This window comes from Lepidothrix coronata, unplaced genomic scaffold, assembly GCF_001604755.1.
Source record: "Lepidothrix coronata isolate B3197 unplaced genomic scaffold, Lepidothrix_coronata-1.0 Scaffold236, whole genome shotgun sequence".
NCBI classification, from domain to species: Eukaryota; Metazoa; Chordata; class Aves; order Passeriformes; family Pipridae; genus Lepidothrix; species Lepidothrix coronata.
In genome coordinates, this window is record NW_016690416.1 from 974,172 (window position 1) to 990,623 (window position 16,452).

The 16,452-nt window shown below is 47.9% G+C and overlaps 1 protein-coding gene across 3 annotated transcripts in view; it reads right to left on the reverse strand.

Moving 5' to 3' along the window:
* Positions 1-12,879: 12,879 nt before the first annotated feature.
* Positions 12,880-16,452, reverse strand: part of FNIP1 (folliculin interacting protein 1) — a 64,780-nt gene continuing 61,207 nt past the window's right edge. For all 3 annotated transcript variants that reach the window (XM_017834609.1, XM_017834607.1, XM_017834608.1), the window contains one exon: positions 12,880-16,062. In XM_017834609.1, the coding sequence (XP_017690098.1) occupies positions 15,984-16,062 (79 nt within the window). In that variant the 3' untranslated portion in view covers positions 12,880-15,983. The remainder of the gene's footprint in view (positions 16,063-16,452) is intronic.

The window sequence follows — 16,452 nt, forward strand, 5'->3', positions numbered from 1 at the left end:
AGTTCTCATGGATCTGTAAAAATTTAAGCCCTATTCTTGGTTTTTAGAAGGGAACTCATCCTACCACCTATTCCAGCTGCTTAGCATTCCTGCAATGAACATAATACTGAGGTGGACACACAATATGGGAATAAAGTTAGTAGCCTAAAAAGTCCTTTTACTTTTGCACACAAATTCTCCTATTTATTGTACATCAGCCTACAGACAAGGAGCAGTAAGGGAGCCAGAGCTATTCCATAGGAACCAAAGCTGCTGTTCCAATTTAATTGCTTGGCAAAACTGACCCGTGAAACAAGACTTTCCTCTCTCCAAAAATACCCGAATTTGGGTGGGTAATGGCTCTAATAGCTGCAATTATTCCAGGGGTTATTTTAGCTGTCGGATTTATTTTCCCAAATATCTGGAGAACAATGGAAACGAGTGTCATGATCCCAAGTGCTGACTGGTGTTACAGCCAAGGTCTCCCGGTGGTAAAGCCGACGTAGTTAAACACAATTAAGAGGCTTTCACAAGTGAGTAATTTTGGGGCTGGGATTGAAGGATGTGGCCAGGCAGGATGGTGATTGTCCATGCAGAGGGGAAAATTTGCTTCCTTTTAGCCTGGATTGTATCACTGTGCCCGAATAAAGCGCCGTTACTTATCACAGAGGTTTTTTATTGAAAACCAGCAGTGTCTGTAGGCTTACATATAGGAATCAAAGGTGCTTTGCTATTAATACAGATGAGTTTCAGTCTCAGGAGATTGTTTCTGCTTCAAACATCCGTGAATTTGGGAAGACCAGCTGAGTTATGGAGTACTTCTCCCCCTCCCAGCATGTTCCCTCAACTGTTCTGGTTCACCGACACTCCCGAAGATGCCTTTTCATCTCACGCCTTGTACCACCGTGTGCCCATCCCAGATTCCTCAGGGTAAAACTCAACTTCCTCACCTCTCCCACCGGGAAAGATTCATAATCAACATGCACTGAAATATTTTTAACTTGTATTTTTATGTTTCTGTGTGTTTCTTGTCCTGTGAGTTTTATTACAGCCTGGCAATTTCCTTCCTCTTGTTCTCCAGTCTGGCTGTTAGGCTATTGGTCTCTTAGCTTTGGAAAAAAAATTCCCTTTGGAGATTCATGCATTTCATTGGCAACAACTACCAGCTAAGTATGTGGTTAACACACCGCAAGGAAGATACACAAATTAATTCTCTGCCTGACTAGAGGAAAACAAAATATTCTGGGATTCCCAAGGGGAAGAACCTCTTCAGACATTTTTACCATATATGCTTATTCTGATGATGAACTTCCTGAATAGAACATATTTATGATGGTTCAGTAAAAGTCTGTGAAATCGGGGAGGCAAAGGCATCACTGGGAATTTTGTGGAAGTTCACCTTTTGCAGGAAAGTTACGTTTTTACAAAAGGCACAACACTGCTCAGGCAGCCGCATAAGAACATTGATCTCCTGGCTAAAACAGCATTTTGCAGCTTAAAATTTCCATTTCTGAAATTAAATGTGAAATACCAAATTATTTTTGCAAAATCAAAACCAAAAATGGTCATTTCGTATTGTACTGCTAATTCTCCCCCTTCTGAGGTGAAATTCCAGACCTTCAGTGCAAAGGATAAGGGTAAAAGGTGGAAAAGAAGCATCAGAACTGTGAGATCTCTATCTCTCTGCTGTATCATAATAACATTTTTAAAAACTAAACCCACATCTTTGTTCTCTCCAACTAAAGACTAGCTCAGCTTTCCTTCCATGTACAGGTTTTTCCTGAAAGGTAAAAGCCATGTGCACATAAGCTCCTTGTGACAGTCAAACAATTGCTTTCCAGCCTTTATCCACAAGACTGAAACAAACAGGGAGCCTGACACCTTTTAAATTGGGGATGCAGCACTTTGTTACATAAGTAGAGATACTTAGGTTTTACCTCCAAGGGAGACTTTCCCTGCTTTTCCTGTTCCCTGTCACACAGCTGATGGTCTCTAGTGTGCTGAGTGCTGGTGTGAATGGACTAGGAATACAGTCAGCCTTAAGATTGAAAGGTTTTAAGATTATATTAACATGCAAAGAGAGGGAATGACAAGCCCCAGCTGCTCCCTGGAGCGGCCTGAGCCATAGCTCAGCTGGAGAGAGCAACCATTTCCTACATCTTAGCTCCCACCTGAAGGGCACATCTCTCAACTGAGGGCAGTTTATGGGATGTCCACGGGAAAGGCTTCATGGAGGGCAGGTGCAAATTCTGCAGTAATGAATATTTTGTGCTTGAGGATGCACAGTGTGTTGGGAACATCCCACCCTGCCCGTCGTGTCGGGTAACCCTCGGCCAGTCACACACCGGGTCGCTCCTGGAATCCCAGTTCCCAAGTGAGGAGCAATCTGCAGAAGGAAGCAGTGAATTGGGTTATTTGCTGTTCATTTACTGAGGTTTCTATGAACACAAAGACTGGCATTGATCCGGACCCTCCGAGAGCTGCCAGTGAGGACAGTGAAAGCTGCTTGTGTTGGAAGAGCACTGCCTGTCCCGTGACACTGACGTGTGTTCCCATCTGCCTCATTTCTCTTCCTTGTTCCGGTGGGAGAAGACAGGTATGAAGACATTCCTATCCCTTGCCATTGCTGAGTGACTCGAAAGGGTCTGTCCAGGGCCTGCCACCACCCTGCTGCAGTCACCAAGCCCTGACGGATGTGAGTGGGATGAGGAGAGAAAGCACTGCTGCCAAGTCACTGGAGCACCCAACCTGCCCCAGGCACGGTGTACTGTACAACAGTATCAACAGTGCCTGGTGAAACAGAATAAGAACTGACAAAAACATTCAAAATTGTTATAAAATAACATCTAAAAACCAGCTGGTTTGCTCCGAGCCATGAGTTCTTGCCCCAAACAGGTGCACACTCTGCAAAGGAGCAGCTCTGCCTGAAACAGGCTCTTTTATCAATTTTTTTGTCTGTCTGATGCTGTTTTATTTTTGCTACACACAACCTACAGATATTTGATTCCAGCCCCAGCACTTTGTTGGCAAAACAAAAGAGCATATGGACCTGTCTAGATATTGGAGTCATCCAGCAACAGTATACAGATGTCCACGCTCCAGACTGAAAAAAATTAAAGATGGGGGTGGCGGGGGAAAACCTGCCCTGACAGGAGGCAATCTGGAGTCTGGTGACTGCCTCATTTGCGTGTTCTTTTTTCCTATAATCAGGTTACAGCTTCAGCTGAAAGATTTTCTTCGTTTGCCCTGGAAACCTCATGCCAAAAACCATTAGAAAGGGGAGGGTGGGGAAAAGAATGGGCTCAACACAGATAAAGATGAAGACTTAAAAAATAAATAACAAAAAGAAAGAACACTCTTGCCATGGAAAACTCCCCACCAGTAATCTGGCATCACTTACCAATTTAACATATCTAATTCCAAACATTTAATGTCTCTTTCGTTAATTTTTTGGGGTCATTAAATGTTGTACAACTATAAGCCACAAGAAGATTTCACAAACAGCAGGGATTTTGTGTCTGTGACCTGTTATAACCCAGAGAGAACATGCAATGGGATTTGTATTTTTCTACTGAGCAGCTATTTTCAGAGGCAAAAAGCCAAACACTTGCATAACTCAATGTGACCATTCTGTGCATCTGTGGCATTTGTCAGGGGACAACACTTTGGCCAACAACATTGAGCTAGTAAAAGAAGGGGACATGCCTACAGAGAACAGCCAGTTTAAATATGATAAAGATTAGAGTAAATAGGATTTTAGTCCTTCCCCTTTTTAAGTAAATGGAGTAATTCTCCGAGCATGTGGAAAAATAATAAACAACTTCTCCTCTGCCAAAGAACAGGCCAACGGTCTAGACTTTTATTTAACTGGCAATCATCTAAGATTAAGAAATTGGGAATAAAAGCCTGACACACGATTTCGCTGCTTTATGCAATCAAATACATGCTACTTATTTGTGAAATCCTACGAGAACTATTACAGCATCTGAATCGAGACCAAGGCTGGGGAACACTCACAGTTCTTGCCGTTCTCTCGCTGCTGGTGTCAGGGTACTTTGCAACCACGAGCTTTGCTATCGTAGCTGAGGCCAGAGCGACAATTCAGCAGCATCACAGCAGCTTTCCACTGTCTGCAGACATTTTGTTCATTTGTAGGAGGGTACAGGTCTGTGTGTTTGTGTTTTGTGTGTGTGTGTGTGTATAAACTATAATTTGATTACAGGGAAATGTTGCACAGTTTAGTAGCCTCAGTCCAGGCCTGGGAGCCAGGAATGCTCGGTGAACTCATTGCAAAGTTATGTAGGCCAAAATTCCCTGTATCATCCTCTGGTTTTAGTCACATTTCGATGCTGTCGGTCTGATTTTCCTGATGAAGGGAGGATAAAGAGCTCCTGCTGACATGAGTTAGTGAGCACTCAGCTCCTCCACGCTGCTGAACTGGGTCCCCTCTCCTTGAAGCGCTCGGTGGCAGAGGCGGCTGCTTTTATCAGCTGTCTTCGCAGGATGTCATACATCCTTATTATTCCTTATGATCCCTTCTCTGGCTTTTAATGACCCTACAGAGCTAATGAGATGTTTAGTTCCCCCACCCAAGCACAACCATACGGAGGAGATGATATCAGGCAACTCGCTGAAACCATTAAATCTCAGGCATGCGGAATATCCAGAAAGTTCCTGTTTTCAGCATGTCAGTTTGAGCCTTCAAATGCAGAAGCGCACGGCCTGCTCACATGATGCCAGCAGCACAACAGAACAAACTGTCTTCTGCAGACAAAATCCTGACTATTTTTAACTTTAAAAAGATCTGCAGATGACTCTTCTTCCACTCGATGTGGTTTTCCTCCCTTCCTTCGAGAGACCCTGCCCTTGGTAACGTCACACAGTAATTCTGTGTCAGGGGATGTTGATTCCCAGCAGCATTCCAAAGCCTGTGCTGGCCTCTTCCCACCACCCAAAGCTCTCCTGCAGTGGACAGCTGAGAGATCACCAGACTCCCTTTTACCTTCATGTGTCAGAAAGCTGAGACATGATGGAGATGGCTGTCCCTCCTCAGCTGCAGGGGAGGCACACGAGGGTGGGTCCAGAGGAACGGCCTTGCTGGGCAGAGCAGGAGCTGAAGGTACAACCCCAGCCAGAGCCAGCAGAGTTAGACTCCTCCTGGAAGACCTGCTTACTTTTCCACACACAAAACAGGGAGAGACCCTCCCTGCAAGCCCTGCCATCCCACCCCGAGGGGCTGGGGTTTCACCCAGGAGGGGAGGCTGTGTCCAGCCAACAGCAACCCCTGGAGTGCCTGTGGTCTGTGGGGGGAGAGGGAAGAGATGCTCCATCCTGTGCTTTTCCAGTAGATGCTTCTGCTGGTTGTTTTTTTAAATGCTTAAAAGCACAACCATTCCCTGCATGAAAGGAAGCATTGTGTATGGAGCACAGGAAGAATTTCCTTTACTGTAACTTGTAGGGAGCAAAGGAAATAAAAGCAGAGCAGCAGTTAGATGAAGGTCAGATGACTGTATGAATCAGAGGGTGATGCAAGTTATCGAGTGTGTGGCTCAGTGCTCCGCCCAATAAACCAGATGCCACCTAAGTACACAAATACCACTTACCTATGATTGCTTACCCACATGGATATAATGCTCTTGCTCAGAGAGAAGGGGCTGGTGTTTTTTTGGTTTCTTACTGTGATACTGTGAATTTAACAATCAGGAAAATATTTATTAAGTAGGACAGCAGTGATGACATCGAGGCAGACACGATTTCTTTAGATTTTTAGGCATTTCATTCCACCTAGGTGAAAGCTGAGACACAAGCATTCCCCAGTCCAAAACACTGAAGAGGTGACAGAGGCTGCTGTCGGGGTATTGGCAGAGTCGTGTCTGGAAACATATTTGCAATTTCCATTAAAAAGGGGGAACACCATGAAATTCCTGCAGCAACCTGCCTGGCCCGTAGGAAGCACAGTGACTCCCACAAACACCCTGTCTCTAGGAGGTGTTACAGAAGTGATGCACTTTTAAAGAAGGTACCAAGAGAAATGGAAACAGGTTGTGGGTTTGCAGTTAAGGAGACCTTGAGTTAGCAGGAACCACCCGAGTTATTTCAGCTGTGGTCTTAAGAAGGATGTGCACACACATGGTGAAGAATCTGCAATCAGAAACGGCAAGCAGAGTATTGCCATGAGAAACTAAGAGAGCAGAGCTCAGCAGAAGCCTGGATGGGATTCTCCATTAAAGGATGGGAATCACCAATAAAGGCATCTCCTGGGGTCTGGTGAGACTGTGAGAGGAGACAGGTGTCAGGGACACCCCAAACCTGAAGGTGCAGTGTCTGCTGCACAGCCCACCAGCAACAGTGGTCCAGCAGATGAAGCTGTCATAGAATCACAGGATGGGTTGGGTTGGAAGGGACCTTAAAGATCACCCAGTCCCAGCCCTGCAGGGACACCTTCCACTAGCCCAGGTTGCTCCAAGCCCCATCTAACCTGGCCTTGGACACTTCCAGGGCTGGGCAGCCACAGCTTCTCTGGGCAACCTGTGCCAGGGCCTCCCCATCCTCATTGTAGGAAACTTCTTCCTTATATCTCACCTGAACTGACCCTCTTTTAGTTAAAACCATTTAGTTTAAACACTGTGGGCAAGGAGGGCGTGAGGGTTCTGCTGGGGAAAGTGTTTCCTTTGCTGGGATACTGAGACCACCACGTGCTCCAGCAGTGCTGCTCAGCTGCCTCCTGGGCTGACAGCCTGAGCAGGAAATAGCCACGTCCCAAATTAATTAGAAACGCCTAATGAGCTCTCACGCTTTGCCTGGAAGTGACGAGGGCAGAGGACAGACACGGCTGATGAAGACATTTCCTCCAAACCCACCTCTGCTGTAACCATCCCAAAAAAGCAGGAATTCACCCCATATTTCTGAGGCTGGTGACGTGCACTGGACAAACCCCGCGTGGGCTCCAGCTGAGCCAGGGATTCCTTCACTGGAAGGATGAGCCTGAGATCCAGCAGGGTCAGCAGCTTCCCAGCCAGCCAGCCTGGGAAAAAGCAGACGAGGACACGACAGTCAACTACAACATCTCTGGAAAGCTGTATTTAGGTTAAGGATTATTTTCCCCCTAAAAATGGGTGTCTGAATTCACAGCTGTGAAGAGCTGTGGTTGCCAGGAGCCACAGAGAGTCTCACCAGCCCAGGACAGAGCCCTTGATTTTAATTCTAAACCAGTTCAAGCCTTACAGTTCTTAAAATCTGTATCTGTTTCCATGGGAAGAGCCTCCTTTTCACTAACCTATAATTTAAGAAACAGTTTGGAGATTTTAAGCTGTATTTTGAAAACTAAATTCTCCTCCAGGCTGATGGCTTTTACAGCCTGACCAGCCTCAGAACAGTGCCATGTGAAATGACAGTGATCAAGACCTTTAGTTAAACTGTACAAGAAAAACAGCTTTGGAGAATAAAGTGCATGATCATTAATTATTGCAGCACAAGCAACACAGCTGTAATTTTCTCGTTCGCCCAGAACATCTCCCTCAAATTTTATCAGTCATATTGTTAATACATGCAAACAGGAGCCCTTGTTTTATCATCTCTTCTGGTAGTGATCAAAATTAGGCAAGATTTTTAGTTACAGCTGCTATTAATAAATTTACTCCTTGAAAATGTGGTAGTTAATTTCTTAGGATTCAGTGCACTCACGAAGCTATTGAAAACTATAATTGCTCATGGCTGTAATTTTGAAGCAATTAGAGAAGAATTGCTGAATGTAGTTTTGCAAGCACATCAAAGTCCTCCGAAGTGAAAAGCATCCCTGGCAGGAAAAGCAAACACACAAACCCTTTGTACCCTCTGCCCTAAAGTCACTGTTTATTGACACCTTTGTAGCATAGGGACCTTTTGCAATCTCCACCCCAGAGCCCCCAGACGAGGGTGTTTGCTCAGGAGAGGTCCCACCCCCGGCCCGGTGTCAGCACCAGGAGTCAACCAAGGCACTTGCTGGGATCCCCCTGCCCAGACTTGGGCTGTGCCTCCAGGTTCTCTCCCCACTGTGCTCTGTGCTGGCTCTGGGCTGTTCATAAACCACTTTTCTACTGGTGACTTTAGTGGAAACGTTCTAGAAATTTTTTCAATTAGCCAAGGAAACTAAAATAATGAGCCCTTGGGAAATAAGGAGCTCGTTTCTCAAGGAAATGCTCTCACCCATCTTTCCTCAGCCCAGCTACAAGCACTTCCATAAGAAACACCACCTTCATTTTCAATGCCACTCGAGGAAAACGTTTGTTTTCTGTTAACAGGCCTGGACAAACTGCACCTTCAGCTCTCCCAGCTGGCCCCAGCCATGTGACACATTCGTGTGTCCCAGAGCTGCAGCTTTGGCCCATCCTGCTCGAGGAGGAAACGATGATGAGAGCAGGGCTGGTCACAATTGCTCCAGCACAGCAGAGCTGCACGTGACCTGCACAGCTCCCTGTTCCTCCTTAGTGCTCTTCCTGAAGAAAAAAGCTGTGTCTGTCCCACCAATGCCACCACAACTCATGCTGAGGAGTTAACGAAGAAGGCAAAGCAAGTTCCAGATTAAACAGACACTCTGGTTACAGGGGAAGAAACTCAACAACAGGGGCAGCCAAAGGCATGGTGGCCACAGAGAGTTCCTCTCTCTCAGTGGTTTAGAAAGCATGAGATAGATGAAATCTTCAAACCAAAAAATAGCAGCATTAAACAGTGTCTTTATGGGCTCAAACCCAGTGGCCCAGGGATGGCCCTGAGCGCTGGCACTGCAGCCCCACGGGGCTCCCCAGTGACCTACGTCGGAGGAAGTGGCTTCCTCTCATTCACACAAGGTTGTGATTTTGTAATGGGAAAAGGATGAGCCAGAGCAGGATGCTTCCCTCCTGCCACCTCCCCTCCCAGATAATAAAGGTCAAAGATTTTTCTTGGTCTATAACTTCATCTCTGGGACACACTGTCTACAGAAAAACTGTTACCAAAGGAACTGGGTTGCAGGTTTTTAAGGAAGAGAACAGCAAACAGGAAGCACAAAGGTGTTCATGCAGTGAGAGGTGGATTGTCCCAGGACTCACCAGCAGCACTCGCACTGGGGGCTCCTCTCCCTGCCTGGGGCCTGGCCAGGGCTGGGGCACAGGCAGGGCAGCTGTGTCACAAGAAAAAGGCATCTGCTTATCTCCTGTGCTGCTTTGGAAATCCAGGACCAGCCTACGGCCCAAATACTTCCTCTGGGATGTTGCAATAAGGAGCTGCTGGCTGGGCCGGAGCCCGGTCGGTGCCGCCCGGCAGCGCAGCCCTGCCCGTGGTCACGGCCCTCGCCCTCGGTGCTGGCTGGGCACCCACGGCTGCTGGGCTGTCCTGCAAGGTCCAGGAGCTGTGGGGAAACCTGGCCTTGAGACAACAGCAGCTGTTTGCAGCAGGACAGGAGCACCCCACCCCGGTGGGAAGCAGCCCCGTGGCCCTGCTCGCCCCACAAACCACCGGGCTGGTTATTCAGCCCCAGCCCGGACTGTGGTGATCCCCGGGGTGCTGATGGGCCGGATCTGGGTGCACGAGCTGCCCTGCCCACAGAGCCACCCAGGGCATTGCTCAACCCACAGAGCTTTGAGCAACAGGTACCAGGCAGGGGAAGTCCCAGCGCTGGCATTCAGCCAACGGGCACCCACAGGCACCAACGTCACAGCCGGGAAGGGGCCGTGTCACCCTCCTGTCCTCCAAGCTCACGGCAGGAGGTGCTGCCAGGGGCCTCAACAAAACCACTCCTCATGTGCTCCAGGTAGCCTTTCCTCAGCAGTGACATCCCAAACCACAGGACCAGCTCCTTGCTGTCACCTGCCTGCCTTCTGCATCTTCCTCTTCTGTGCCACAAGCACCACGACTGGCACTGGGAGCCCTCCGTGCCCGGGTGCAGCTGGTTCTCGGGAGCACAGCTGAGGGCAGGAGCTCAGGCACTGATCCCCACCCTGGGAGCAGATGTCTTCAGCTCCAGCTGGGAACAAACAGCTGGAACACAGAGGTTTAGAAATCAAATTCTGCCGCTGTACAAATATTTTTGGTAATGAAAATAAACAGAGACATGGGAGTAACATGCTGCCTCCTGCTACTATGCTTCCAGGAGGAGATGAGCTGCCAGAGAGCAGAGGGCCTGAGCAAGAGCAAGTGGGTGACAGGGGGGTGATGGCTCACAGGAGGCCGTTCATTTCCAGAGGCCACACAACAGGTCCAGCCCTGCAGGATGGCCAGCAGGCATTGCTGAGGCAGGAAACTGCCCAGCAGTGGTCCCTTGGGGGAAGGAGAGCCCCAGCACCCCTCCAACACACAACCCCTCGTGCCAGCTCCTCAGCCGGGTTCCCGGGGGATCCACAGCTCCATGGGATGCTCCGTGTTGGCACTTTCTGTGCCGGCTGGGGAAGGATCTCTCACCTCTGTACCTCAGTGAGGAGCTGTCCTGCAGTGTCTGTTCCTTCCCACTGACCCCCAGCCAGGGGAGAATGAACACCCCTTGAGGGAGCCACCGGGCACACTGGGCACACTGATTTACCTCCAGCTCCTCTGCCAGCAGGCTCCCAAAGCAAAGCCTCTGCTGCTGGGGAATCAGATCCTGCTCCAAAAGCCTGGACAGATCCCTCAGGATTTGAACTTGTGGTTCTTCGACTGTCAGAGTGGAAAAGCTCTGATTCCAGTAAAGCAGCATCTCCAGCCAACACGGCAACACTTTCCAAAACCCCAAGCACTGGTGTATTTAGATTTGCCTGTAGCAACAGCAAGGATGATGTTTTTATGCAGAGGGAAGGCAGGAAAGCTGCAGGGGCGGTGTGAGGAGCCTGTAACTGCTCCTGTACCATGAAATAAATGAGGGCATGGCTGGAACAGAATGTGAACGCTGCAGCACATAAACAGAGACGTTCCTTGCAGCACAGACACTCAGAAAACACGTGTATCTCCAGGCCCTCTGCTCATTTTTACCTCCCACTACAAGGCCAATATTTTTCAACGATAGATGTTTAAGAGAGAAAAAAGCAACAGCAACTCAGCAGAGAGCTGTTAGGAGCTCTTTGCTTTTGTGCAGCCAACACAGCAAGCTGCTTCCCACCCCTGGATCCAGAAATCATCCTCTGGTTACTCTGCACTGAGCTACACAGAAAAGAATCATCCCCTTTCCTGCAGACTCCTGGGAATCACACAAAGGATGAGAGACACAGTGGTGCTCAAGTGCCTGTGGCTTCCCTCCTGCCTTTGCTTCAGCAAAGTAAATTAGCTTTCCCCTTTGTTTCAGGAAAATTAAGGGAGTTACAGAAAAGAAGTAACAATACATTAAAAATACTGGCTAGCAAGTGCCATGTCCCAGTCTAGCTGGAGAGTTAAAAAGGAAATCAATTCTGGGCATTAACATCAGCATTTTCTGGATGATGCAGTGATTATACTGATGAATGTACTGCTCCCATCATCTCTGCCAAACACCCACAGAGACACATGACTCCAGCTACCCTCGCCATCCCTGTCAGGAGGACACCTCATGACCATCTACTCCAGTAACACCAAATTCTCTGCCCTGTCAGGTGCACTCGGCCCGAGGAGCCCTGCAGGAGGTCTGGCAGTGCACAGGGCACATCCCCAGCATCCCCTGGCAGAGCCTCCCCTGCTCCCAGCTAGTGCTGAGCATCTCCTGCTGCAGGTTCTGCTGGAGCTGCCCTCACCTCACCTCCAGCGCTGCTGTGGGACCGCAGGCTCTGCCCTGTGAGTCCATCGTGGCACAGGAGCACCAGGCCAGCAATGAACCCCTGTGTTATCAGGATTAAAAGGCAATGGTTCTGTGTTAATTGCTTTTTTGTCGACTCACCCACACTGAGCACTGAGCCATTTGATGCAGTGCTGCTTGGGCTGGGAACGGAGAAGGGGCTGGGCAATCCACCCCTGCCCACGGGGGAAGCTCATGGTGGTGTCACAGGACAGCACTCGGAGGTGGCTGCTGGGCCTTTCATTCCTGCGAGAGATGAAACCAAACACTGGGGTCACAGGCACCCTTCTACAGGACAGGGCTTGGCAGGTGCAGGTGGAAATCCCAGAAGGCTCCTGTGCCATCCAGCACTGTCCCCTGCCCACGGCTGGGCACTGCAGGACAGGGCTTGGGGACATCGACCTGCACCTGGGGGAGGTACCTACCAGGGAAGGAAACCACGAGAATGTTTTATCACAAATACAAGATGCAGCTGCTTCAGGCAAAGGTTTTCATCTCCTGCTTGTTCTTTTTCCCCTTTTTGGGAGCACCTGATTTAACTGAGATGCTCTAAAGCCTCATTTCTCTGCTCTGCTACATCTTTCTAAATTAGTTATTTTTCCTGTTGCATGATTATCACTTCACTTTTCTTGGCAGCACTGTTATCACAATTTGAACTTACATTTAAAAAAACCTTAGAGAGACTCCTCAATAACCTCCCTTCCTGTGCAGTGACCAGAGAGACAGAAAAGGGATTGGGCAGATGGGCACCAATACAATGCCTTGTAGGAGAGGAATTGCAAACACTCCTGTGACAAACTGCTTTGTAGGTCACTTCAGCAATGAATGCACAAACCAGTGCACAGACCAGCCCCTTCTGCTTGTGTCTCTTCTCAAGCAAATTCAAGCACTGGTACAGAGGGTCAGGGCCTCCCTCCTGTCTCACTATTGCTTTTTTGGGGCCAACGACATTCCCAACTGAAGGGACAGGAAGTTCAAACACAAATTCTATTTGAAACTATTAATTCCTTAAGAAATCCCAAATTAAATGGCTGCAGCAGCACTAAGCACAGGAAGCATGGCCCAAAATGGACAGGGGAGAGGAGAGACAGTCAAGCAGGAGATGGTTCTATTCACACACTCACCCACGCTCTCATACATGCATAAAAAAGGGACACAAAAGGTACCAGAAGTAAATTGACATACTGTATTTATTGCACAAATTTCCCCTAAAATTGGGAATGGTTATTATAATACAAGTGCACATCTTGGGAAATATATACAAAAACAGAAGAGATAACAAGTATGTACATTTTACCCAGCATTTTACAAGTACCACCATCTAAATAATTTAGAGAAAGCAAAAAATTGTCATAAAACATCTCTAAGAACTAATAGGGAAAACATATGCAAGGTGTAAAATCTGTTCTTTTAAACAGTTTTTGTTCTTAGCAGCCCAGTGTTTGCCAATTGCAACAAAACCAAATTTGCTAATTTGTGTTTCTAGTACACTTAGTTTTTCAGCCAGAAAATTAAGACATGTTAATAATGGAGATTGGGAATAGTGGAAAAAAGAAATCAAACATTAGTTTCCTATTCACATAAAACAATCGCGATATATTTTAAAAAGTCGACGCTACAGCCTGTAAAAATCCCTTTTTGTGTTATTTAACAAACAGACAGACGTACCACATTGTTCATGTACCCCAAAAAAATTAACTCACGGGAAAACTTCCCATGCCACGAGGGTTTTGGTTGTGTTTTGCCCACAACACTGCTGAGAGGGGCCGAGGGGAGGGACTGGCACGGGGGAGGACACCGAGGAAGCTGCATCAGCCTGGGACTGACTGAACACATCATTAACACCACTAACGAGCAGCAGTGGGCACAGGACAGCACAGAAGGTGCCCCTCCACAGCCACCTCCTTCTCACATTAATATTATTTCAAGCCGTGCAAGGGCCTCTCTGGAGAGTCAAACCCGTTTCAAAGCAACCCCAACGATTTGCCAGTAATGGCTCGGAGGAGGACACAGTTCTCCCGTCAGGGTCACTGCAAGCTCAGTCCTGGGGGGTGCCAGGGTTAGTGGGCAGCTGCCCAGCTCTCTGGGCACTGCTACAGACAAACCCACCCAAGGAAGGAGTGCACCCTCAGCCCCCCTCACCGCCAGCCCCGGCAGTGCTGCCATGGCCAGGCCACCCCTGCCAGTCTGGGCACAACTCAGGACTCAACTACTGCCCACAGCACATCCCCAGCCAAGAGTTCAACAGCCACACGTGGAGCTCAACCCTGGAGTTCATCACAAATGTGTTTACACAATCAGGCCCTGTTTCATGCTCGTTCCAAAAACCAGATGTAACACAACTGTGTGGCGAGGAAAGGACATTTGAAAAACAGGGGAGAAACAAACCCTTGGATCACACATCGAGTTCCTCCCCTGCAGCAGTCAGCGTGAGGTTCTGTGCACAGGGTTCCAGTGACACTGCTGGGTGAGCGCTGGGGTCACCTCCTGGGGTCACCTCCTGGCGTGGGGGGCAGCTGTGCCCTGTGGATTTTGCCTGGAACAGCTTTAAGGGACAGATTTTAAACAGCGCTGAAAAACCGCCCTGGGTGAATCCTGGCCCCAGAGAAGGAAGGGAGGAGAGTTCTGTCGCTGACAGTGGTGGGGCAGGGATCTCCCCTGTTGTTTTCAGGTTTATCAAATGGTTCAAATAGATTTGTATTTGAAGCAACCCTGCAAACACCAATAGCAGGCGTGTTGTACTATGGGAGGGATGATCACAGAATGATGCATTTATAGAATTTCTTACAGAGTTTAGCCACCAAGTGAATACGTGTCTCCTACTTGTGAGGATAATCCATGAAACTCAATATACTGAACGTAATCAATGAAAACAGAAGCTAAAAATCAGCAACATTAATTGGCTGCCAGGACAAATACGTAAAGCAAAGCCTAGAATGAAGTGTCCAGTTAAACTGAGGTAGTAGAGCCTTTGAAAACATAATCCACCTCCCACTGTCTATTTACATGACTTACACCAGGTTGGGTCCATCAGCTACTCGTACAACTATTGTATATACAGTGACAAACCAGTGATGGCTGAGTAAAAGAGAAATGCTGAGAATAAAACAAACAACATTTCCTGCTGGTAATTACACGAGTGAGTAGAAAAGGGATTAGAGTCATCTGCAGGGTATATTTGTCAAAAAATAATTTGGATATTACTACACTATGGTGTAATCAATGTTCATTTCTTTTGTAGAATGGTTTTAAAAAATGTATCAATTAGTTACCTGAGCAATTAAGGGTAATAGTCTACTCATTTTGTCCCCAGTGCTTTGGTACAATTATTTCTAGTTCATTATTTCAATAGCTGGCTGACTGACTGCTGTAAAAAGAATATGGTGTTGCAAGAACATTAAAGATCATAAAAAAGTTAGAGGTAATTGTCATGTCATTCTGGGGACCCCGTGGGGAAATTTCAGCCAACATTCTCTTTAGATTATTTTTGTTTTTAACATTTTGATTACGTTGTGGAAGAAAAGCATCACTTAGTATAAAGCAACATTTAAACATTATAAACATTTAATACTGGTTACAGCATCCAGCCAAGAAAGAATCTCCATCGCTAGTTTGTCTGTTGGCCTCTTCCTTCCTCCTCCCTGTCCCCCTCTGTCCCCTGCTTTTCCCTCTTCCCAAGAGAAAGATCATAAATAAATTCTGGAGCTGACTGTCATTAATAAGCCTTTTACAAAACAAAGCAGGCCCCGTTCTTCCTCTGGGAAGAATCCAGAACTGGACTATGACATGAAAAAGTAGAAGTTGTTTACAAATCATCGCAGCTTGAGAATTACAGATCCCAAGGAGATCCTGCTCGGCTGAGGCCGGGCTGGAGGCAGCAGCTGCTCTCTCCTGTTCAGTTCCTAAGGGCTGATGGCATCATGTGTTTCTCAGAGCAGTTCTTCCTCCGTTCCCCAGTGTAAGTCACAGTCAGCCATTGTGGCAGAAACTGCTAAAAAACGCAGATCTTCAGCTTTGCTAAAATCTTCACTTTTCCGTGGCTGAAAGCTCAGGCTTACTCAGTTTTCTTTACTCCTTTCTTTATCCTTTTTGATAAATGGCCGAGTGGGAGAGGAGAAGTCTCCAACTGTTTGCACACTGTGCAGTCATATATGGAGGTGCTGCAGCTCAGCGAGCAGTTTGTTTGAATTGCTGCAAAGAGAAAGGAGCCAGAACAAGTTGTCTTCCACTTTGTTTCCAGAGAGGCAAAAAGTTTAAGTCTGTGGGCTCTGGCGTGTTAAAGTAGGATCTGGGCAACGTAGGGAGAGTGAGTGCTCGCTACAGCTGCCAGCAAAGGGAGGTCGCTGGATTCAATCCTGGAAGGAAGCAGAAGAGTCACATTTAATCCAGCCCGGAACGTGGTGGGGCTGAACACGTGTCAGTGCCCACAGAGCCTGCTCAGCCCCTGCACTTGGGCCCTGGGTTACTCTCTGCAGCTGCCACACTGTTCCCAGTACCCTCCAGCTGTGCCTGCTCACGCACTGCCAGCGCTGCCTCAGCTCCTACCTGTCTGGGGGGGTTTTCACAGCACCAACAAACTGGTGGGGAAGCAAATGGAGGGAGGAAGAACACCCAATTCCTTCCTAACCTCACAGCAAAGGGAGTAACAGCTGGGGGACACAGTGTAGGAGCAGAGGACTGGGCTGAAGCAGTGCCAGCTGCTCCCCCAGCTCCAGCACCACACGTGCTCCGTGTGCCTTCCTGCT